The 26,604-nt window shown below is 38.6% G+C and overlaps 1 protein-coding gene across 1 annotated transcript in view; it reads right to left on the reverse strand.

Annotated features, from left to right (window-relative positions):
- Nucleotides 1-486: 486 nt before the first annotated feature.
- mpped2a (metallophosphoesterase domain containing 2a) overlaps nucleotides 487-26,604 on the reverse strand; it is a 43,492-nt gene continuing 17,374 nt past the window's right edge. The window contains exons 4-7 of the mRNA XM_087794332.1: nucleotides 26,010-26,235; nucleotides 3,975-4,090; nucleotides 2,744-2,857; nucleotides 487-1,899 (exon numbers count right to left, since the gene is read on the reverse strand). Of these exons, the coding sequence (XP_087650458.1) occupies nucleotides 1,781-1,899; nucleotides 2,744-2,857; nucleotides 3,975-4,090; nucleotides 26,010-26,235 (575 nt within the window). The 3' untranslated portion in view covers nucleotides 487-1,780. The remainder of the gene's footprint in view (nucleotides 1,900-2,743; nucleotides 2,858-3,974; nucleotides 4,091-26,009; nucleotides 26,236-26,604) is intronic.

Below are 26,604 nucleotides of genomic sequence, written 5' to 3' on the forward strand. Positions count from 1 at the left end.
GAAATGTGAGTTCTTCTACTAGAGCATGTGAGAAGTCTTGCTGCAGTTTTTTTTACTAACTGCAGGCGAGACAGTAGTAGATAGTAGTAGTAGGATATCATCTATATTGTATTGTGAAGAATGAAAAAAAAAAGCACTTAACTTTGGCTTCTTCAGACATTGTGTCCTTGAAGTAGTTGATATTATCTAAAGGTCGGTGACCCCTGGTCTTAAGCTTTTGATTTCTAGTCGACTATTGTCCATACATGCTTCCACTCTGCTATAGTCTACTATTTATTGTTCTGTTTCCAAGATTTAAAAACAACACCTATAACACGTGTACTGTTGTTTTAAGTATATCATGTGGACGAATAAAACTACATTTCAGGATAAGCCACCGTTAGCGATAACATTTCAACAGCCATACAGATATGTGAACAACCAACAGCATAAAATGACTTTGACACGTGATACCTTTTCTGAAAAGAGCAAGAAAATGAGACCCTGTAAGTAAAAATCTTGCAATTTTATTTGCATATAAAGGCAGCTAAATATATCACAATAAACCAAAAGGGAGAACTAACATTTCCATGAGTGCGATACAATCAGAGAGAGGAAGAGCGCACGAAAAAAGAGCATTTACAGCGACAGAGATGAAACTATTGGCAACATTTTTTTTGTGCAAGCAAGATTGCGTTTACACACAGTGCAAAATTTGAAAAAAAGAAAAAACAAAGTCAGATTTACATTTTAATGGATAACTTAATGTTTAGGCAGGCGGGTTTTGTTTCAAAAGAACGGCGCCTGTGGGATTGTGAGAAAGTCGAACGGGACAAAAGAAAAACTCCTCTCTTGAAAATGGACAATAGGTGGAAGCAAAGTCACGAAACATGAAGAACATCTTAAAAAAAAGGAAACGTTTCAGTTACACAGGTGCATGCAGAAAAAAATGCACCAGATTTTTTTTTCTTTTTCTTTTAAATCAGCAAACACAACTTTGTACTGATGTTTTACAACATGAATATATAATATATATTTGTATACATATAATTTCCAAATTAGAAGAGAAATGCATAACAGGATGTTCCATGTTTGGGCAGTTATTCCGACAGTTTTCCGTCTGCTGTTGTTGTCACGGGAAATAAATAAGGACTCTTTTCGGAGCGCACACTTTCGGGGCTCCGGCTGAGAACATTAAAGCTCGTTTAAGGCAGCGTCCCTGTCAGCCAATGACAAACCAGACGAGAAAAAGATCATGAGGCCTAAATACATATGGAGAAGAATAGAAAACAATACCATCCATTGTCCAGCAAACAAAAGATAATTGTACAAATTCACAAAGCGTCATTTATCTTACAGATCAGACCCAAAATTCATCAAGAGCAAGATTGTTTAATCACAAAAAACCCTCCGGAAGACCGGAGAACACCCATGGACTCCCCCCAAAACAAGTGTCTCGTCTCTAATGAAACCATTTCCTCGTTTATATAGTCGTGAGCTCGTTCGTCAGACGCTATAAAAACTGTTTTGGGGGAAGTAAGTCTTTCTGAACACCCTCAGATCGACAATACCTTGAGTTGACACAAGTTCGGAATAGTCATAGACCATTTCTGAAATGTGTGCAAAAAAAGATCAAACTAAACACAGATATTCTCCGATGACCCCCCGCCCCCCCTCACCAGTGTCCCTGGACCTCCACCTCAACAGCTCCAGAAAAAATATTGACAGAAAAAAGTTTTTTTTTTTTTTTGTAACTTGACATATTTATAGAAAAAAAGCTGCTCTGCCGGCCGACGACCTCTCAGGAGGTGGAGGGGTTGGGCAGGTCGAACACGATGGGAGGGTTGGTGGGCTGGAAGCTGACGGTGCACGTGGACGCGTTGATGAAGGTCGTGTAGCCGTCCGTCATGATGCCGTAACCTGGAGAGCAGAGAGCAGAGGAAGACGGAACTTTATTGAAGTGAAAACGCCTTCATGACACCAAGAAAAATTGCATCTTTAAAATACAGGAATGTTCAACTTTATTAATCATTAAATGCTCGTTTTAATCCACTTTACATCAGAAAACACGCACAACTACTGTCATCTGGCTCGGCCAATGACGTTTGTAGATAGATAGATAGATAGATAAAACTTTAATCGCAATTCCATTTAGATATTGGATTTTGAAAAACTGCATTTGATTTTTGAAACTGTGGTAGGTTCAAAAACGTTGCAATGGCTATGGTGCATTCAAAAGTGTAGGACAAATGAAATTCAATGAAAAAACAACTTCTGCAAGTGAAAATCTATTAAGCAAATAACAAAAAAATGGAAATTGAATAATTTGTTTTGAACTTGTCACATTGTTTCAATGATTTTATTTGTAGTTTAATGTTAAATAAAATGTGGAAGTTTAAAATTAAAACTCTAGTCATTTAATTATTGTGACTTCAACATGAATAAAAAATAATCCCAATTATGATTATGGTGGCGCCTAAATTTGTCGGATTAAATCATTTCTTAAACTCAAGGAGAAAACAAAACAAATTTTAAAGCTATGATTTTTTTCTTTGTTGATTCAGCCATGTTTCATTTAAAAACACTTTTGAGGTCCAGTTTGATCTCATGTCAATTATGTCTTTCTATAGTTGTTGGTTGTCAACAGAGCAAAACTAGTTTGACTAAATCGAGTTGTTACTGCAGCAAACATGCGTTAAATGACAACTGTTGATACCGACATCGCTGATTAAGAAGCGTTAAGTATTTTGGAAACACTGCTGACCTTCATGAATCCCACCGAAGGCGTGCAGTTTGGGTCTCACTCTCTTCTGCACCGTGTTCAGCAGCTCCACACAACCGACCCGCTGCAGCTCCTTAGGAACCCAGTCTCGGAAACCTGAGCGGAAAACAAACACACAGATGTTAGTGTTGGTATTTTGTTTCATGACGCGAGAAAATAGAGAAAATGTTTTATGAACAAGATGAAATGTGTCATAAAAGTATGAGAACAAGTTCTCTCCTGCTTTGATAACACAATATCACATGTTAACAATGAAAACAAGCTTTAAAAACTTTTTCAACCAAAACTGTTGATTAATGATTATCGTTTTAATCGTTTCCTTATTTTTTTTAAAGCCGTTTATTTTTGTTTTTCTTTGTTTTTAAACATGAAATCCACGTTTAGTTATTTAGTTTACGCTTTAATCATCGTCTGTTACCAAAAATAATCATGAAAATATCGTTTCTTCGTTAAACATGTTTAAAACCACACTGTTGTAACAATAAAAATCTAATTACACAAAACTACACAACAATAATTAAGTAAGAAGTAGATGAAGGTTGTTGTCGTTTGAGGTAATATTTCACACTTACAAAAATAAATAAATAAATATAGTTTTTATTTTTAAATATACATTTGAGATGACAGTGAATAAGCTTTTTGAAGATATGCAAGAGCTTTTACAGATTTAATATAAAGTAAAATCATTTTGAAATTCAAATGCGTTGTTTTATTTATATTATAACAAATCATTTCAAAAGCAGATAAACGTGTTTAGCTTCATTAGCCGTTGGATCTCATCAAGTTTAAGGATTTATAAATTCATGTACACTAATGAATACTTTGTCAACAGCGCTGGCATATTTCTTCCGTCTCGTCTAGAATCCTCGCATCCTAAACTTCCAGCCCTCCTCCCCCAAATCCCTTCTCCCATGATCCCTCTCCTCGTTTGCAGCGTCTGTCACACTTCTGCAAAATCGAGTTTCCCAGCAATCAGAGCTGCGCAGCAGCAGTCCTCCAAGGCGAGAGGGAAGGAAATCCCTGGATGAAGCCAGATGGAGAGGCCAGGAAGAAGAAGAAATATACGAGCGATGGCCAAATAAACAAGTGTTCTCCTCAAAAAAACAATATGTCATCACGTCAAAGACACAAACACGACTGGTTTATTCCAGCATATTCTAGATTCCCCCCGGTCTGTCTAACGCGAGCGCTGCGATTGGTTAATTGGACTCACCGAGCGGAGGTCCGTGGGTCATCAGGATGTCGATGCCCTCGGGGACGAGGTTCCATTTATCCAGCAGTGACTGTCCCCGCGGCAAGTTGAAGCCCCAGCCATTAAACCACGGAGTCCTGCGGAGATGAACGGGAGGAGATCACGTCAGTCGCAGCAGAAACACTGAAGATCACAGCGGTCCAGGCCCGGTTCAAACATCAAAACATTCCTATCAATTTAAGCTTTAACGGTCTAACAAGGACATTACATGTTGATCACATGAGCCGAGATCATGTGATGACAAAGTTCGTTCTCTTCCTTTAACGGTAGCTTCACACAACAGTCACTCAACTGTTCTGCACGACCAGCACTGCTGACAACCTCGTGCCTTCTCGTGCGTGACCACGTGCACTTCAGCAAACACGTGCTCGCGACTCCGGCGCTGAAGAGTTTTGCACCACAGATGTGATAAACACATTTGAACACATGTTCTCTTTAATGATCAAAATGTGCAATAAGAAACTATGAATTGAACGTAGGGAAGCACTGATCTGACTGTTGTGGTCCCGATATCGATATCTGGGCTTTGAGTTATGACAGATACCATTCTGATTGATGGTTCAAATATGGACTTCATTGCCCTACGGAGAGATAACACAGATCTTGCTTTAAAAAAAAGCTTAAATGAGTAATTATGGAATTAAAAGTTGATATTCATTAAAATTAGGTTCACCAGAATTTTGAGAATATAAAGAAAAAACTGTTCAATTGTGACAATTTACTATAAACAAAGTAACAATTTAGTGAAGAACAAACAACCCTGTGAGTGTCAACCTCTTTATGTGAACTAAAAAATGTAAATAAAAAACTAAATAAGGTCAACACACTTTTGTACAAAGATTCACCTTCACTGAGCAAAAATGTTGAAATTAAATATACTTTTTGATCGATACCTGATCCAAGTTTAAGAGGGATTGCAGCGTCTCTAATGCCCATCTCTAATGGATACATCTGCATTTTTTAGAAACAAATCACTCACAATTTCACTGGAAATAAAACTGACACATCAGTAACAATGATAACACACACCTTGGTTTACATTGTAGAAGTATTGCTTGTATTTTGAGGGCAATAATGAGGCTAGTGACATGTATGTTACCAAAACACTTTGATCAGCTCTGAGTTATGATTCGCCTCAGACGGTTTCTTCATGGATTCATAAACAGCAGCACCAGAGACCGGGTTGGAAACAAAAACTATAAAAGGAAAAAACGAATCGTGACAAATCCCAACACGTGTCTGAGAAAGAATAATTTGCGAAGGGATTACTTTTTATGTAAATGTGCGGAACAACAAGATGAACAAGACGGACCGTCATCCGTCAATCGAGTCATTTGCGATGGCAAAGCGGTTAGATTGACAGCAGCTGTGGCCACTTTCACCGACAGGATGACGGCCGAGCCTCAGAATTCCTCGCCCAGACACAAAGAGGAGCTTTAACAGGTTGAAAAAGGGAGCCAGAATGGATGGTCACAGGTAAACAGATGAGAAATAAAGTGAAGCGTGTGGAGGTGAGATCTGGGAGCGGGGGTGGGAGGGGGGTCTGAGGGGAGAACAAGAAATGGAGTAGATGCCAGTTGATAAATTGAGCCTTCATTTATCACAATAGTGGTAATGGCAGTAGAAGTCTGACACCGGAGGAAAGGAAGATAGATTATCACGCCACCGCGCTACGGAATACTAACCGACTCCAGGAAACTCAGGCACCAAATATGAGTTTAATTTTAATTTAGGGTCTTGCAGCAGATGGATAGGACAATGCAGCGTCCGGCTTGTTTATAGCCGCTCCAGCGAGAGAGCTGGATATTGTATTTGTCCGGCGGGAAATGAGGGCCTCCGAACATCAATAGGCTTTGTTACAGTGAGGGATGGATGCCCTGGATCTGATCAATACTGGTTGTTCATGAGTGAATTGTGCAGGACAAAAAACCTGGGCCGCTGGAACTAGGATCCTGCTCGGCTTTTTTGGAAAGACAACGAACATGCTCGGAGTCAAGTTAGGAAATGCACTAATTCAGTGTTGTGAGTGGGGGAAAAAAAGTCAGTAATGGTCTGACTAATGTGGGTCTGCAGGTCGATCTATATTGAACCGTTCTGCGCTCGTGGACCGGGAACTTTGATTTACTGGCGCTCTACCTCCACGGAGAGCTGAGAAATGGGCCTGGAAATGAGAAGTGAGGAGCCAGAGGAGTGAGCGCCACAGTCTGGACTGATTAATTACAACTAATCATACCGATCACAGCTAATGGATTACTGGGTGGACTGGTCACTTCTCTCCGGGAGACGCCGCTTCTGCACAGCTTCTGGCTCCACTGATTTCAGATTATGGATGGAAGATATTTATTGGACAGAATATCGACTGGTCAAATGTTCCTGGATGGTTTAAACGCAATGTAATGATTTTTTTTTTCTTCAAATCATTATTGTAAAAGAAAGACAATGCAGGTTCAATGCAGGAAAAACCTTCACAAAACCTTTAAACATTTATGTTTTAACAAAAAACTAAACAGTACACCTGTATAGTCTACTAGAAAACACACCTTAGACTTTATTTTCCAACAGATATCAATTTGGAATGTTGGTCACATTTCCAGCGGCTGAAATGTGTCACAGGAAAAGCTTTTTTTTAAATATAATAACTGCTTACTTTTGTCCAGAACTCGGCTTTTGTTCCCGTTTTCTATTTAGAAAAGCATTTATTCGAGAGACGAAACTGAAACCTCCACATCCGACATCACAATGGCGCCATTGTGGAGTGTTGGCGACAGAAATACACCATCAACATGAGTGCATTTGTTAACTGCGAAGATTAATCATATCCCAGTCACGTAAAGGAAAGTGACACAGGTTTTATTGTACTTCACTGCAGCCCTTTGTGTGCACATGTAGTATGTGTGTCGAGCTAAAGGTACACCGTGTGTGTGTGTGTGTGTACAGTTAGAGCCCTTGTTTCCCTTTGACACTTGCCATCAGGAGCCTGTTGCCGTGGCAACAAAGAAGCGTCTTCCTGTGAGCATTAAAGGAAGTGAAACACCCCCATAGAGGGAAAAAAAGGGACAATTAAAAAAAGTGAGGACAAAGAACGTAGTAAGCCAGAGTTGCTTAAAATAACTATTGTGTTTGGACCTAAAGGACATCAAGACAGGGACACACCGGCGCGATGAAAGGCCAGTAACCCTGGTAACAGGGATTTCCAATGATCCCCCTGGGAAACAAAGGGTGGTAACGGGTTAAAAATGGGCTCGCAGATGAGGCGGAGCCGGCAGAAGCCATTTAGCTGTGCGTACAGAACGTCAATATTCAATTAGGCTGGTGGACATCATTAGCACGGCAGCGCAGCGTCTCTCTGGGCGTGACAGCTCTTAACCCCATTGCACCCCCGAGCGGCTCGGTCCAGGGTCTCCAGACAGGACATGATCCCCCTCCCCCCGAAAATGCCAGCGATGGACGCACAACCACACTTGGGTGAACATATCAGTCTTCCCATCATGCCTGTTGATTAAACTCCTCCATCCATGAATGGATCATTTTAAGCATCTTTAACACCTCAACAGACATGGTGTTGTGTTACTGACCCACAACTCTTAACATACGGGTGATTAACAAACTGCCTTCATTACCCAGTTATTTGATACTTGAATTATGTATGAGAACATCTATAGAAATCCACACCCAGCACTATACAATGATGCACATATATGCATTTTTATGGGTTGATGGCCAATAGGAGGCACGCATTAGATAGATAGATAGATAGATAGAACTGTATTGCACACAGCAAGATGACACAATCCAAGTCTAAAGATAAAGAACATAGATCAAAGACAAATATCACTAGCATGTGTAAGAGATCATGCGTAGGGCAAGACGATAGTTTTCGAATCAAGAGATGGCAGTAATACACCAAAATACGGATGAACACCATTAAACATGAAGAAGTGTGTGATTTTGTTTTGAACATACAATGAGGAATTAATCAATTGTGAGAGTTTATACATGGTGGAGTAAAGAACTGACTGAAAGCAAGTGGCTGCAAGTTTTTTTGGGGGGTTACGTTCGAAAAAAACAACATGTATTAGACAATATCTGTAGTAGTAAAAAGTAGTGACCAATTATTTGTTCACTTGTTTAACCATGTTGGACATGAGGTGCCATTCCTCTTAACAAACCTCTCAACCAAAGGCGAGCTGATCTGCTCCCATAATGCTTTGCTGCCGAGCCAACCAATCACAGCTGTCTGCCCCTTTTTGACAAAGTAACATAGATGTGGAATTTAAATACAGTATTCTAGCGATCGATCAGCTGTCATAAAAAGAGCAGTGTGTAGATAGGCATCATGGGAGTTGTCAGATCATCGTTTTGTCTGCACCCAAATTTGGGTTCTGTAGGTATTGCCTCCCACCAAGTTTAGAGGTTACGTTAATTGATCAACCATTTAAATATATCACCTTTTCTGTAGAACAGTGGACTATGACAAGGAGCTTTGCCCTTCCAAAAAATAATCTGTAAAACGGAGACTGCAGAAGATGAAATGCGATATGGTGATGGACCACTTTATTCTCTATATAAAGGATTTCTTTAGTAACAGATCTGGTTAAAATGAATGGAAGTACAATATATATTTACAGACTTACAAAACCTTTAGTTTTAAATGCCAGTTCTAAAAGCAAAAGAAGAAAAAAAAGATAATGACAGTAACATAAACTAATCGGGAAACTACAATACCTTTAGTGATTATTGTCAACTACGTATGAAATTATTAGGAAAAAGTATACAGTGGAGAAATGAAAGTTAAACATGTTTTGTATCATTTGATACTGAGCATTAGCTGCAACAAACACTACAACCCATCTCTGCTCAGAGATAACTAGAAAGAGGAGAATGAGTGCATGCAGGTGCAGCAATCCATACTGTCTGACCTCTCGAGTCACGGTGACCCTGAGGTCGGAGTGGGGGAGGGCTCTAATTGATCAACCTGTCAGAACCAATGAGGAAGACCATGTTAATGGGACTTTTATACGCCTCCCGGGACAAACCACCTGACACTCAGCCGTATGAGAATGTGCAGAGCAGAGAGTGTGTTTGGGTGCTTGTGTGTTTGATCCCAGAGCTCAGGAAGCCTTATTAAAAGGAGCCAAACGGAGACTCGCTGCATTTTGAAAAATGGCCTCTCTAAACCAAGGCCACCACTGCAAACTTTAGGGACAAGGTAGAAGCTAACGTCGTAAGGGTGAAGGGTTAGACGCACATTTTTGTGTGTGTGCATTTGTGTGTGTGTGTGTGTGTGTGTACTCTCCCCATCCCAGAACTAATAAGTGGTGCCCGGTGACGGATGGAGTGTAGCAAGGATTAATCTTGTTGCAGAGGGCGTTAAGGGCCAGTTGCCAGATTACTCTGAAAAGGCTAAAACGATGGGAAATGGGTTTTATTCACGACATACATGCAGCGAAACAAAAAGTCTCTCCCTGGGATGCGTGTCTCTGCCGAGGTGCAACCAGCTGCAGTTTAACCTGCAGGCCACTAATGTAAAACAACAGCAGCATCGGCAAACAGATGCTCCGCAACAAACACAGCTGCTACCCATGACCAGCAGCTTTCACAGCGAACAGGTCTTACGTGTGCGTAGAGTTCGTCCGTGTGCGACTATGATGAACAGAATATTCTTGAGAAACTGAGAGAAGGGCAAATGCTGAATACTGTAGCAGGAAATTAAATAGAAGCGCACAGATTTGGAGTGTTTCTTCTGCCAACATTTCATTTCTGAGACATCCTCCTTGACTCCCCTCACCTCGGTGATACACACAAACACACACTCTTGATCTGCATTCTCAACAAGCCCGTTTGAGACAGCCGTAACTTAAATGGTCTGTATGGGAGAGAGTGACTCAGAGCACTTTAGGATTACGCTCCGACAAATTTGTCAACAGAAACGTCAATGTTTGGTTCTCAATTCACAATAAAGTTGTCGTTTCACATTTTACTCAATAACGGCTTTTAAATCTTAACGTGCCGGCTTTTTACCTCAACAACAATAATCAATATGAAAGACTTTATGTCCACCATCAGTTATTTTTAAGATGTGTTGTTATTAACCTGGATTTACCGTGACTTTGTATGCTTACATTACATTTGTTCAGTTAACAAGTTTGATAGGAAATCATTAAAACACAATTTGATCTTTGGAAGTGCTCCCAGAAATAATAATTGATTGGGATTGAAGCTGGTGAACAATACACCTTAATAAATAACAGTTAACAAACATACTGATTAATTCAACATGACTTGGAGATAAGAATAAACAAACAAAAGGTTTAAAAGAAAAAAAAAGAAATCTACCAAATGATACAGAAAAAAGCGACATTGATATCCGTCCTTAAAGAAAATGTTTTTGTTGAACAATCATTAACACAAGATGGTGTTTACTTCTCGTTACCTGATTAAATAAAGTTTATTTTAAATTGTATCTTCAAACAAGATGCAAGTGACAACTTGAAAAACTCAAGAGTGTGTACAGGGAAATGTATTTGTTTGTTGAGAGTTGTTCCCCGTTACAAGTCATGAAAGCAGACCGAGGGAATTTAAATCGTCATTACAGGACATCAGGAGTTGTTGAAGTGCGAATTTTAATTGTCTCACGATATAACAATTGGGTGAAAAGGGATTATTTGTTGACCTTGACAACCTAGTGAAGCTTTTGAAAACTCGACATCTTTATCGTTCCCTTGAAATATGTTTTCCAAGTAAGCGGTTTAAGGATAAAAAGAAACAAATCCCTCAAATGAAGGTTAAGAAGAACGCAACAATTTAATTAATTTTTCAGATGGAGGTAGTTTTGTCCTTGTTAGTGACATTAATTATTTCTTTAAATGTACATTATATCATAGATACTTGTATATAGTGTTAAATGTAATGCATACATTTGAAAGTTTTTTTTAAATAACTTCTGAATTTCCAAGGTAATAGCTTTATATAGAAAATGAATCACCAAAATGATAAAAAGGATTACATTTAGCCGTGTGGTGTAGTTGTTTGTAGCCATTCATGAGAGCAGTACTGTTTAATGCAATGGTTTGTGATGCAATCATCAGCTATTTTCTCCATAGATAACTTCCGTGTTTTTCTCGGTCAGATTGCAGAAGTGAAGTGTGTGTTGTGGGATCAGTGAGGGTCCAACATAAGAACATGCAACACTTGAAATAGGGTTGCGTCAGAGAGCGGCGCAGGTCTACAGAAGCCACACCACGGAGAAAGAAAGAATTTGGGTCCTATTCATAGAGCCCATTTGGAGGTAGGGGGGGAGAGACCTATTCAACTTGCCCTCCGATACCGGGACAAGGGTCCCATTACCTCTTCTAGTCCGACCTCGGTGAACTTGATCCTGGAGAACAATGTTGAACACGGGAGGGCAGCGGGGGGGCGAGTGGTGTAAAGGGAGGTAGGGAGGATAATATATCTGGGAAATAAGTGAGCAGAGGAAACTGACAATAACTGACAGGCAAGGTTTCACTCTCAGCTTTGCTCTGAGGACCCTGGCTGCTGCCTTTTCTCATCATATCCAACAGATCGGGGGTAAAAACTGCAAAACCTCGACACACAGCTGTGTATCACAAAATATTCATCGCACGAGGACACGATGTGTAGGTCAACCAGTTAATGGAAAAATGTGTATTGAAAAGAAAAGATATAAAACAATCTTCAATGTCTTGTATCACAAGAAGCAGATGCGATAATATTTCTTTTTAAAAATCACAGACAAGAATGTCAGTTTTGGCCTCCACTGAAGGCTCCAACAGTAAAAATACCAAGTGATTTAGATGAGTGTGGGTAATCGTCTCTTTTCGTGACTAAAACAAATATTTTTCCAGTGTGGGGTCGATGGTTTCAGAACTTTAAATGGTCACACTAGACCTTCCTCACCATTAGCAAGGATGTCATACAATGAACCACCTCTTTGAAGAAGACACTGCATCCTTGATCTTGAGGTCAGGATTTAGTGCTGCACACCTCACAGCTGCACTATATTGACACTGTATTACACATTTAAAGACTTGGAAATGTGTCGTCATACTACACACACACACACACACACACACACACACATACATTCTAATCTCCATCTACCGCCTGATCTCATCCCTGGCTCTGGTGGTGCTGACAACTGTGCTCAGCGGACAGTTCAGCCTGAGAAACGTTGTCCACTTTGATGCTCCGAATAGCAGCTGGTTCAAGTCACAACTGTGAATATCCAGCGAGTGACTATTCCAGTGCAGCTCTGATCAGATAAAAAAAAAACTGAATGAAAATGCATTCACTTGCTTTCCAAGGTAAAAAAAAAACAACAACTTACACACAGTGATGACTACAGGAAGAGCTGGCAGCGCTGCTGATTAACGTCCGAACATTTGGATACATTAGGTAGATTACTGTTTGTTTGTATGCACTGACCTCATCTGTTTACATTCTGAGAGCATCTTTGGAGAAAACCATTACTTTCCAAAAGGTACAAAATGTTCTGCGACTCACACAAAAGCAAGGTGTACTTAAAATCTTAATGTTCTTCCTATCCACGATGAGATCTTGCTACATTTATCAGCCAACATCTGGCATGAACCACTCAAATGGTACAGGAGGATGGTATAGGAGATTTTAAGAATTAGAAATACAAATAAGTCTGAAAAAAAGCATACTTTTGCAACAAACAAAACATCAGGTGTTTTGCATAATAAATACTGCACTGGGTTGTGACACATTTTTATTATTTTAAACTTGAAATTCTTAGAAATACAATAAAAGCGTCTATTATGGAGAATCTAGTATATAAATAGAGGCATTAGATAAGTGATTTCAACCTTCAATTCATTCATGTCTCAAAATACAAGCTTTTCTCTTTCTGGATAAGCAATAAAACAAAAACATTTCCTTATTATAATTACTACCATTATCATCTTATAACCAATTTTTACATCTATAACACTAAATTCTCTCCAAGTTTACAATTTAATATCATGTTAAAATAATTTATTGTACAAATATAAAAGGATTGTTCTCTGACATGTTACTCAGTCTAGTCCCAGGATGAATGCAAAACTAAATAAAAAATATAATGTAAAATAATCAACCATAATCAATAAAGTATCCATCCATCTATACAGTGAAGAAGACGGAACAATAACCTGAGATCCAAAATAACATCACAGCTCTCATTTTTTGTTCTGCAGTGTGGAGTTACTCTCCCACTGAAGATTGTGAGAAAGCAAGCAGCAGGTTTTCACAAACCCAGCCTCGTCTCAACATGACAGGCTGGCAGTCTTTGCTGCAGAGGTCATAGATCAAGGAAGTGGATGAGAAGAGGGTGTTAAAGGCAACAGGAAGGGGCAGGAGGTCAAACTAGTGCTGATACGTGGAGGTCTGTCTGCAGCTATTGTCTTGACCTTACAACTAGTGGATGTTGGCGAGGGCACAGAGCCGCAGAGGCAACAATGGGTACAGGAAAGCACACAAACGGGTATTGTTGGTCGAGTGGGTTTGTATAGAAGCCGGAAATAACACCAAACAAAAGTGTGCATACAAAACAGTTGAGGGTGCTCGAGGAGTGCTGATAAACTATAACTAAGTCTTATTAAAATGAGAGGAAAATAAGCATATTTTAATTAACTATGTAGGTCATTAATTGTTTTTGCATTTTTCAGAGAAATTAATTGTAAACTTATACTGCACTGAATTCTCACTATTAGGGGTGTAAGAAAATATTGATATAACGATATATCGCAATGTTTTTATTAAGGATACTGTATAGATATTAAATAGCACTGTATCAACATTTAAAAATATAAATATTATAGATATTTTTGCGCTGACGCCCGTGAAGCAGCGTCTCAGCTGCAGTGAATATGTGAGCGGAGGTGCGGAGGAGGAGAAATCATGCTACAAGATTCAACATCACTTACTTTATTAAACATCTAAAGACGCATCACGACAAAGAATATGAACAGATGGAAGAAACATAGGGACTGAACAAAACAAAGCAGTTAACTTTGATCTAATAATAAATAAAATAACTGAAGTAAAATGTTATTTCAAAGGTTAAATATGTATTTAAAATCAGCTTTGATCTCATTTTGGCTTTAAAACAGAGTTTAAAGTTAAACACTGACAGATACTTGATATTGCATGTTGCTCCAGGTTGTTAAAGACTGTTAATGCACTTCATTGTTTATTGTTAGTGTAAGTTTACATTGTTGTAAATATTTTGAGAAGCACTTTCCTACAAACAGTTTCAAATTTGATTAGAGAAAGTATTTGCTCATTTATTTGTGGTAAAAGCCAGAAAAAGTGTTATATCTTTAAAAGGAACAATATATTGTTGTTACTAGAGTATTGCAATATATTGTATCGCCAGATTCTTGCCAATACAAAGCCCTACTCACAATGTTAAATGCTTATAGCTACTTGATATTCCTTAAACGCCGTTACACTGCATATTATTTCATCAATTCAAATTGAAGCAGTTCTGTAGTGTTTACATTTACTTTCCCTGGATGTGGTTCTGCATTTCATCATAAAACAAACTCTTTAGTGAGGTCAAAAGGCGTTTTATTATTCGTCAAAAGCAAATCATTGAGATCAAATGCACAGTAACATTGTTGCGCTTTATATACATATACATTTTAAAAGCCTTCTGCAACAGTAGATAACTAAACCTCAATATTTCTTTCTTCTTTTAACTTTATATTCATGCATTATTGCCTGTAGTTCTTCACAAGTTCTTACTTCATTTATACCCTTTAGATTCAATATAACCTTGTACTCATCTCTTCTTGAAATTAGCCATATTTCTTTAAATACCCTAAAATGAGTCAATTTCAGCAAAAACAATGAGTTCCTCAGCTGCAGTTTCTTCTCCTTTATCAACACACTTGACAATGAATGAAGCCGTCTCTTCACGAATGTCAACCCTTACACCGTTGGAGGTCTACATTCAGTGAGGGTAAATAAGCTGAGCCCCATCTTTGTCCCTAAAGCTTTGCAGAGGTCAGCAGGAAGGAGAGGAAGTGCAGCAGCGTGATGTGAATGCTATCACAACCAAGCAGAAACCAGTAGGATGGCTGCCCTTCTGTTTATGGAGCTGTCATTACTGCAGTGATTGATAGTTCTCAACAGACAATCCACAACTCCCTCTTGTGCTACGTGACTCGGTGAGGAGCGATGGAGAAACGGCCAAGAGCCGTTTTGTGTGCAGACTAATTCCATTAAAAGCCTAGGCTTGGTGATATATTTATTTCGAAACAAATGCTATAAGCTAGGTGAGTGGAAAAAGATTCTCTCATATGAAGTCATTGTCAACCACACGTCCCAGGGATAGAGACAGGGGACACACTGGACCTGACGCCCGTCCACTCCATGTAAAAATAAAAATGTATGAATAAGGCAATACACACTTCATACCAGTATCAGATGATTGTGGCAACAAACTAACACGAACAAAACAGAGATGAGACGGCAAACGGATGTTGTGTAGATGAAACCTGTGGTCTCTTACGTTTATGTTTCTCCTGAAAAGAGACAGTGGCCTGACCTTGATCGAGAAGAAAATCAGCCTTTATATTGAACTAAATAAAATGAAGTTATCCCAAGTAGATTACATTAGAAGCATCATCTTATCGTCTCCAACTTTCAGCCATTTATTTTAATGCATCTAATTTATCAGTATATTATTATCATGTATTGATCTTTTTTAATTAGCTCACTAGCATTATGAACTTCATAAAACCATAGAACAATTCATGGCTGTCAGCATTTGTACCCGCCAAAGACGCCATTAAAAATCTGAAGTAACATCAGCATGTGACCTTCAACTTACTTTCTCCTGTAATGCAACATGACCTCTTGCACAATGAAATGATCGCAGATAAAGTCGAGGTCAACAAGCCACCCTCCAATATTGACCTTCAAACAAAACAAACAACTTGGGCGTGAGCGTTTATTTATATTTTTGACGTTGCTAAAGTGAACTGATTTTTCTCTCTTAAAATGTGTTGTTTATGGATCAAACTACAGAGTGAAGACATTTAAACAAGCACTATGTTGTATTTGATGGCATTTAATACTTCAGACCCTTTAAATGTAACCAGTTCACAGTCTGTAAATATAACTGGTGAATAACTACCCAAAGTGTAGGTTTGTAAGCAATTGCAAAGAAAGTCAAGATGCAAGTTTTTCAGAGCTGCCACACATCAGACCAGCCGTCAAGGACGTTTGCTTCTGCTCTTTAAATATTTATCAGCTCACTGCAAAAACACAGCATGGGATGAGAAACAACAACTAGTTCCAAGAACAAAGACGTACACAACCATAGTCAACTGTTCGGCAAGTCACCTGCACAAGCAGTCTGTACGTTGATGGAGCAGGCAGATTGAGGTCTGGTTCAGGTGGAACAGTAAGGAAAATATAGTTGATTTTTTCACTATTCTTGGTTCTTTACAAGGGAACACGATTGCAATGTATAGCCTTGAGGAGGCTCCTCGTGACATTTCTCCCACAGCACTCTCTGCTGTGCTTCATCTTTCGATTAAGTATCATAAGTATTAAATATTTGTTTTATATTTGGCGATTCAAGTTTGTTTTTCTCAAGAAAGCTAAAGATGAAGTTAACAGCTTATATCATGTTTCCCCATTGTTACACTTAATTAAAGAAAATGATCAGATGTTGAAAATTATTTAAAAGGAGCGTTGTGAAAGAGTTGGACTTTTAAAGAGACATATCGACGCCTAGTTTAACTTTACATGTTGATTTAAGGTTTTTTTTGTGTGACCCAAAGTATTTTGATCCAATATGTCTGTGGTGGTTTTACTAAATAGTTGAACACATGTTTTTTCCATCCACCCCAAGGCTTTTTTTTTTTTAAACAAGGTAATATATGTAATACAAAAGCAGTCCGTTTGCTGAGAATCAATTGTTTAATTTACTTATAAGGAAGATATAACATTATTCTCGTTACTCTTAATGCTTTAAAATATTGTTTTTAAACGACCAAAAAAAACATGAAAAATAGCTTAATGAAGTAAGTAGATGACAGAGTTCAATCAATATCCTATTCTTTAAAATGATCTTAAACAAATACAAGAAATGATGACAGAAAACAAGATTATGTTTTTTTCTTTTAGATAGCTTAAAATAATTCAAAGACAAAAACAATCTGTTAGCCCACGATGTCAGGCTTTGAACAAGAGTTATGTGTTAAATGTGCATGATGACATTTTGCATTTTCACCAGATTTAAATGTTTAACGGACATCAATGAGCTGTAGTTTCCCAAGTAGTTTTTTCTTTCTGTGAAGTTGAAAAAAACCCAAAAACAACTTTAAATATCTTTGAGGTTTTTTTCTCCTTACGATTCAGCCCATTACTAAACGATGTAGGATGAACCCATTCACTCTCACTAACCTACTAAACTGTACGGTACAGCAGACCCGTTCATTACCACTTGCTCACCTGGCCTGTTACTAAGCTATCCATCATCAAAGAGGCAGAGCCTGCATGCTCATTAGCTTTGAGAGATTCATATTCTGTTAGTTAGCGACGGTATTCTGTTAACAGGGGACATACCATTAATTCAGCAGGCACAAAAGCAGACATGACCCCATTTCAGAGAGCAACGGCGAGCGCCGGGCATTGCAATCACAAGGCCGGCGTTTGTTTAACAGGAGTCAGAAGGGAAAGAGACTTACTGTTTACACAGTGGCATCTATGAGCTAGTATTAATAATAGAGCCACTTAGCATTCACAGGCACTGGTCTCGGCCACGTTGTTTGTTTCACAGGTCATTAAATTTATGCTGCAGCCCTAATGTTCATTACAGCAGCAAGATGACCAGGGGTCCTTTACCACTCGCTCGCACTCTTTAATCCGCCGCTCTATTCCTCGCACCCGCTTTCTTTTCATCCCTTGTGCTTTTTTTTTTTCCAACATGTTCAATTCCTTGACAACAATCTTCTCCTGGTTTAATTAAAAGTATTGCCGCAGTGAGTCCAGACCACTATCTTTTTTTTCCCTCCGTCTTACACGTCAAGGCACAAGAACAATAAAAGATATTAGCGATACTTTCTGAACAGAAAAAAATAGTTTGTCTAGTATTATTTGACATGACCCAAAGCAACAATTAAACATTTAATAGAAATGTATTTTTCCATGGTTACATAAAATGCATTTCAAAGTCTCGTCATTCTGGCTTCGCCTCAAAAACTATTTTTTTCTGAATGTACTGAAATAAAAACCTCTATTTTTTCTCAATACAAACGAAGCAACCAGCAGTGGAATAATATGTAAACTAGGGCAGATGTTATTTTCATCCATTAGAGGCTGTGTTGATGGATAGACCCGGCGAGAGGAAGTCTAATAGTACGATAACATCACTCCGACACTAGAATTTATTTTGCTTAACATGAGCAAGTTCTGTGTTTAGACGAAATACTGTAGGATCATGCGTTTACTTTGTAATACAAATACATTTCTTTATGATGACCACTCTCGACAATACACACTATATATGCCACAAACAATTGGGATCCGTGATTCAGAGTTAAATATACTTTTACAAAAATGATGTGTGATGTCTTTCAGGGGGCGACATGAACTCTCCCTTTCTTTGTGTCTCTAAAAATGTATACGTCTTCCCTTCTGTGTGAGCTCCTGCTGAAGTCCAGCGACTGACGTGGAGGATGGGAAGCTCTGCGAAGCATCAAGTCGTGTGGCTTCCAAATTAAAACAGCTATTTTCACCGAAGCCTACCAACTTCAAGGTCAAGAGGCACCACATAGTGACCGATTTAGGTAGTTAAAGCTCCTGCTTTATATCAACACTGAAGAAATAATAACATAAAAAAGACTATTCAGTTTCTGGAAAAATAACTCAATTAACTAAACCTTTACAACCTGTTCCGTTTGAGCAGTAGTAAAATAATTCAAATTACTGGATACCAAAATTGTCTTTATATTGTATATTTTAACTGTGTATTGTTTTTGATTGTTAAAGCGCTTTGCGACCCTGGTCTAGAAAGGTGCTTTTCAAATAACTACTTACTTACTAACTTATTTAATATATGATTCATTCGTTTGTTTGTGTGAATTCTCAGTTTCTAAGGTCACCAAAGAATATACGAATAAGACCTTTAAACTCATTTTCAAACTTTTGAAAAGCAGAAAGAAACCATTATTTAGTTTTCTTTTCTACCTCACTCCTGAATGTTAATAAAACCAACAATGGACATAGTACCGCACATCATTTTAAATAACCATTACTGAACCAATCTACATAAATATATATTTAGAAATTATACGTTCCAAAACACGCTAAGCATAAAATGAAAACTGAAGCATCAAACACACAATTTTGATTACGACCAAAAATATTCACCGCTCAATTTAATTTGTTCCCCACAATTCACTTTGGTTTATTTTTTTACAGAAGAACAAGAAAGTCCACTTTAACCCAAACCACAGACGGCGCCACTGGTGCTGTTTGACAACGATCACGTTGTAGCAATAAAAGTGATGACAGCTTAAGTGGCAAACAGTGCACACAATCCTGGAAGAAGTTTCATAACTTCCAGAGCACAGAAATGAAATAGATTAAAATGACAAAGGTTATTTACTGCTCTTGTAACGGACATGGACAGAGACGGGGAGCATTCGATGTATTTAGTGAAGGCTACCAAAGCTTAGGAGAAGAAGGGTTAGAGATTGCAAGGTTGCTTGTTTACAGGTCACAGTTGCAACAGCAATTCGACCCAGGATGTCAAACACTGCGAGCAACGGAGGCTCGAGTAATCACTGCCACTACATCCGCCGCGTTTCCAAGCTGCTGCTCAGCTTTCTGAACACAATACCTGATGCATGTCAACCTCCAAAGTGAGGGGTCATTTCCCGAGGGTGGATTTGATTTTCTGCTCCTACTGTTTTCATTCCCATCACACAATTGAATGGAAAACATTACTTAACAGGCTAAACTGTGTAATTTGTTTGACATTGACACGGTAATTTTGGCACCGTTTCATAAAATCTTTTTTATCCCATCAAGTCCTGTTATAATGATGCTCTCATGTGCAGCATGAAAATGTGGAATCAAATCTTCTGGAAGCTGCAGTGATGGATACTTTGCCGTTTTATAGACAGAATCTGAAGTTGGTTATATTGATGAGGACGCTCTGTTACCTTCAAGTCCTTATTGTGTTGCCAAATGCTGCAAATGCTTTAAAACCAGACCAACATATCTCTTCACACAATCACCGACAACTTAACTGAACAATTGAAATATATACCAGTCCACATGACAATACTTGAACTTCTGTTTATTTGTGCACTTAGTAGTTTCATTTGATTTCTGTAAATCACACCTACAACAAAAGCTTGATTTCTGACATGCTGCATATTAAACACAATAAATCAAACTCTTAAAATATAGGCAAAAACATATTTTTTGCAGTAAAGATAATACAAACGACCTAAGCTTCAACAAGTTAAATCACCCATTAGACTCTTTCAAAGCTCATTTAAGGCTCATCTTACGGTCTGGCCTGGATTCAGCAAAAGACTTTCGCTGCATCAGCCATTTTTCTGGCTTCTATGATAAAGCTGCTGGCCGTGTCCTGAGGTGGACCCCTGTCTGCGTGGCTAGTGACGGATGGTCAAGAGGAAGCAGCTTATTAATCTCTGGTGAGGAAGAAAAACACTCTCATCGACTTATTTGGATCTTAAGGTGCAAATGACCAATGAGATGTTTGACATTTTGTACAAACACTATTAATATAAAAAAAAGGATGCAAACTTGTTCGGGCTTTATGATAAAAAGGAACTCTAGCGATAAAGGTGCTATAGTGTGTACTGGCCTTATGAGTCCTCGCATCTACCACGAAAAAGCAAATAGTTCCATTAGGTCCAAGTGTATTGATGATCAGCAGTCAGATTAGTGAAACCTCAATTATATCGTTTCAATTGCGGTCAATATCATTTTTAATGTGACAAATACATGGTATTTTCTTCCATTAAATTATAATTCATTTCTTAATAAGGTTTTTCCGTAATATTTCAGTCATTTTGTTTTTCCTGAACTACTAACGCCTCTCTCCAGTATGTCTTTACCCAACTTAACTTCAAGTTTGAGAAAAATCAAAACCATACAACTCCAAAATTTCAATCCCCCCTGGGTCTCATTTAAGAAAATAAACTACAATGCTGCAAAAGGTCAATGTCAAGAACGGTGCAGTTGTTTAGTCGCCTTAATAGACCAAATCAAAACAAGCTGCCATTTTCTTAAATGCCATTGTTTGATGTCAAACAAAGAAAGTCTCACGACACATACAGGCACACAACAAGTTCCTGAAGGTATGGGAAAACTGACCTTTACAGTACAAACTAAATATTTTCATGAATTAAAAAAGATAATTTGTAAATGAAAAATGCATTGTATTTGACTTAGGAGGGACTAACAAGAGGAAGACACGTTGATATATATATATATATACACACACACACCAAAAGTTTAGAGAGAAAAAATACTGTTTAGATAAATTTGAAGTAGTTTTAGAGGAAATTACAAAAAGACTTGAGGCTCTGTGGAAGCTGAGGAAGAACGACAGAGGAAGGATCACAGAGGAAGCCTCAGAGGGAGAAGCAGCAGTTTGATCTTCAACCAGGGAGTTAAGTTGTGGTCAAGCCCAGAATCACAAAACTGTTAATCCCTTCTGAGCCGGAGGAAGGCATCTTTCCTCATACTCATTCTTAGAGTGTTCCAAGTCAGTCAGCAGCATGCAAGAGTCAACCCCCACAGGCAGGATTCCACACATATCAGTTCCCATCCGACCCATGATCTGATTGTATCTCTGATTTAATTTTCATTAGCCAAATCATATTGTCATGCATTTATATTTAACGTAGTTTGCACATAATGAGTTGCATCAAGGTTGATGTTGTAGACGGTATTAAATAATGTATGTGGCTGGATCAGACAGTTTAGTAAATTCTCGTGTTAGCAACATATTTATTTTTCAACATTAGCATGAAAAAAATTGTAGAATTTGAATTCAAGTAAAGCTTTTATATATTTGTTGTATTATTTAATGGTAAAAATGTGGAATTATTTATCTTAAATGAGGCGGGTGTTATTCTTGACTGACAATATGCAGATGCCATACAGGTGTGTGTGAGAGTGTGCATGCGAGTGTGCGTCTGCGTGCATAGTGTGAATAAGTGAGGGTAGAGAACTGCGTCTGCTTAGCATCTGTCATTAAGTGGTGTGTTACATGTCAGTCATGCTGCACTGATTCGGCTCACTTCTATTTTTCAAAGAAGCATAACTATCAGACGTAATGTTCTGTTCCTTCTCAAACTAGATACAGAACATACCGCACTAAAATCTATACATTATGATGATGTTCAAAAATTGATAACAATGTTATCAATTGTTAACAATGGCAAAAGTTAATGTGTTGTGTCATTTCAAAATAACACATTTACAGTAGGGCTGCACAATATATCAAAAAAAATATCTATATCGCGATATTCACACTTGTGATATTCATATCGAAAACATGTCCACTAATTTATATTTTTATTGTATAAATCAAGCATTTCTTAAATGTGCACTTCGACCAATCAGTGTCACGTTCTGTAAAGTTGTCAATTTGTACTTCTATGTCTCGTTGACGTTTACGTCTTGGTCTATCTGTGAACTGTGCGGCGCAGCTTGCTAGGCTCGGTTGCTATGGCGACGCGTCTTGCCGGTCTTGACTTAGTGCGGCTCAATATATACATGGAAGCAAGACTAACTTATGAGCGCTGTTCGAACAGTAGTTATCGATTCAGCAGCCACTCATCTCTTCTCTTCCCTTCCCTTTGCTAAAGAAACATACTGTAAGTACTTCTCGTCTCAGTTGTACTCAGTGTTCTTATAAGATCGCGGAGCTTCCAAACAAGTGTAAACCTGTCCGTCTTCGCCATATGCCAATGAGCTAATATGTTAGCGTCAGGTCATTAATAAACAGTTATGTGCGTGTACAAGGAGGTGGGATTTATTATTGATTTGGTGATATCGCGATGCGCCGGCAGCTCCTCTCTGATGTCGCTCAGTTTCGCAGGAAACCCAAGTCCTGTGAAACTGAGCGTTATAAGTGATATTTTTCTCCAATCATGTTGCACTGAAGGGCGGAAATAAACAAGGGAAATATCTAATAATTTTGCTTATCTAAGCCCCCGGACCTCCCCTACAGTATTCGCTCCCCAATATCGATATCGCAATTCAAGAAACCAATATCGAATATCGCACTTATTTCCAATATCATGCAGCCCTAATTTACAGTATCAGAGCCAACAGAAAGTTCAATAGTTAATTCTCCTAATACCCGGACAGATATAATTATACAAGCACATCAATCAGTTTGAATAGGTCAATTATTCCAGGAAGAAAAGATGATGACATGGTAATTACCTCCTAATGACCCAGTCTAATTATCACATGATCAAGCAGGCACATCGCACCGCCTAATATTTGTCATTAGTTACTGTCTTGTACAATTCTTAAGAGGAAAGAAATAAGTCGCTATCCGAGATCAACTTTTCTGTGAGAATATGATTCAAATACTGTCCCTTTTATATATGCCTACTATAGCTTATGTGAGAAGCCAGAATATTTTAATAACAACCATTAAATCAGCAAAAAACAATGCAATTCAAATTTTACAATAGTAATAGCATTAACAGAGCGGTTGGTTGAGGAAAACAGTTCTAGACGTCCAAGAAAATCACTATTTTATTTCATTACCAAACACTTATTAACTTTAAGGTCAACAAAATGATTCTATATTCACATTAAAGAGACTAAAAATTGTAAGTTAAAAATATATATATTGAATAGAAATCAGGGATAGCTCCAAAACACATAGAAATGTTTAACAGCTTTTAATAATCTTGACTATTTTTAGTCCAAGAGGACGACAAGAGAGCGGTAATCATATTAGATATCAAACTCACCGCAGCAAATGGGCTTCATCAAGTCTTCATTTATATAAATCTATCTGCTTTGAATGGCTTCCTAGTTAACTGGCAATCTGAAGCTCATTATAGATGAATTACATTCAAAAGAACTGCAGTGATCGTCATTTGTATGTGAATCACTTTGAAAATTAAATCCATTCTTTCAATGTAGGACGGTACAAGTGTGAGGAAATTAAAACAAGTATCACCACTATACAATTTATTCCTTATTGTTAAGAATAATAAAGTCTATTCTGTAGAGCATAATGTCAAAGATTCATCTTATCTGCAGTTGCCCTCTTATCTCGTAGACATGTAGGCACCACAGAAGTTGGTACTGGTTCTGTCAGCCGCGTGAGGCATAACTTAATAGATGGCAGCTGCTGCCGGGGTCAAAGGTTAAAACCAGATAAAGGAGAAGGTATGGAGAGTGGTAGGTCGTATTTTTTTAAAAAGAGGAATTTAGCTCCAATTGATTCTACTATTCCAATTCTTTATTAATTTACATTGCTCTCGACTACGAGATCTTCAAGAGGAATTAAATCCTTGTTTGGACTGCGCTAGTTAACGCAGGATCAACGACGGCAGTAAAATGGTCAGTAGGTATTGAAGCGAAGGGTCACCACATGGATAAAAAAAGACCTCACACTGGACAAACATTCCGAACCTCGGACTGTCGAGGCATATGGGTGCGAAGGAGGCAAGGAAGCTGCAGATGAGTGAGGAGGGGGCGTCCAATCTGTCCGCCGAGGATCTCACGAGACCCCCAGCTGTCACAACAGACACTTACCAGCCCTCACACTAAACACCCACCAGGGAGGGCAGCCAGCATCCTGCCTTTCAAACGCAGAAGGCAGCTAGAAAGATAGATGGAGGGAAAAAGAGCATTATCTTCTTCCTGCTTCTGTGATGTCCGAGCAATGCTACAGAATCCCTTCGTTTGCAAACGTATCCGAATCCTCCAAAAAGAGGCTGCAATATTGCTAATTATAGCCGCTTGAGGATGAAGGTTTGACCAAAATAGTTATTTTAGGCCAAGTCTCAGGGAAGCCACAGTTAACAGGAAGAGCAGGGTGTCACAGCAGGACAAAGAGAGGACTAAAAATGGCTGCAAAACTGAGGTCACACTGCCAACTGATTTAAACGTTAAGCTTTATATAAAGTAAATAAATTAGTGATCCATTATATTTTCACATTTCAACTTTGTTCAATCCCGGATAAGATAAATAAGCAGGGGACCGTCATTGAGTCTGGTGTGAAATAAAACGCTGAGAATAATTACACCGCAACACAAATATGAATCCACTCATTTCCAATTGAGCCAAGAATAATAAAAATGATCAGTGGCCGCACCAAAGCACCTCATTTGCATCTTTAATTGTGCCATGACAAAAGAAAGCAATTTCTAGTGATTAATGTGTCAACTAACGGTTAGACTTTTAATCATATCTCTGGTAAACAACTTTATTGCTGTAGTACTTCAGGGACAATGAGAGTTGGGCCTCCATTATTCACTCGTCACATCCACGTTTCAATGGAAGTTAGGAATCCATATTCACTCAGATTTATGCCTGCAAAGATTAGAATAATATTCCAACAATGCTCACACCTGCCCAGGACTGCTAAACACACACACAGTCAACATTTAAACACAGCTCCTGGTGTTCTTTCCACACCTGAAAGCCTATTGTCAGACAGTCCCGGGTACCACGCGTATCACTTAACCCTGTGTCAAAACACAGGTGTAATGAAAGCCCCGGGAGCAGGCGAGGTCCTGAGCTCATAAAGGAATGTGCAAGCAGGGCATAGCACCCTCCATGTAAGAATCTCTGTGAGCACGAACAGAGAGCCGAACTGGAGAACTGCCAGGCGCACACCTCTATGTCAAGAATCCATAATGCAACAGCTTCTTAAAATGCACTGCTAGTAAAAGCCTGGAGGATAATGATGAGAGATAAAAATCTCAGCTTACCATGGTGTCCCGTATATCCGGAATCCCTTTATGGTGACATCAGAGTCTTGCAGATACACACAGTTTGTGAGGAGTGACTGGACATTGTCAAAGTCCTCCGGTTTGAGTTTGGAGACGGAGGGAAAACGATAGTAATCCTGCTTGACCAGTTCAGCCATGAAGTCCTTATCAAAGGTCAGCTCGTGGTTTCCTGCTATCACCACCTTAAACTCGTACGGGAGGCCACCTGGTGGGGAAACAAAATCACAATTAGCTCTAATCAGCTTTGAAAATGATTAGTCTTTCGTTTTGAAGCAGGCATGTCCAAGTCAGGCCAATTGGATTTAACGGAGTTTCTTTCTAAAATGTTCAATACGGGTACTGATACCGATATCTTAAATTCAATACTGGTTTTCTGATTGATCTTTTTTCGTGTGTTGAATAGGATGAACATGTGCTTTTATTTTGAACCTCCTCAAAAAGTTAGGACACCGTTGGTTTAAAGCATAAAGTAAAAACATGCAGTGCAGTTAAGTTGAAATGTTTGTTGTCTGTGTTACTTTTTGAAAAATAAGAACTCACCACTTACTGGTTTTTAAAAGTAAGCAAGTAATAT

This window comes from Callionymus lyra, chromosome 6 (genome assembly GCF_982586985.1).
Source record: "Callionymus lyra chromosome 6, fCalLyr1.hap1.1, whole genome shotgun sequence".
NCBI lineage: Eukaryota > Metazoa > Chordata > Actinopteri > Syngnathiformes > Callionymidae > Callionymus > Callionymus lyra.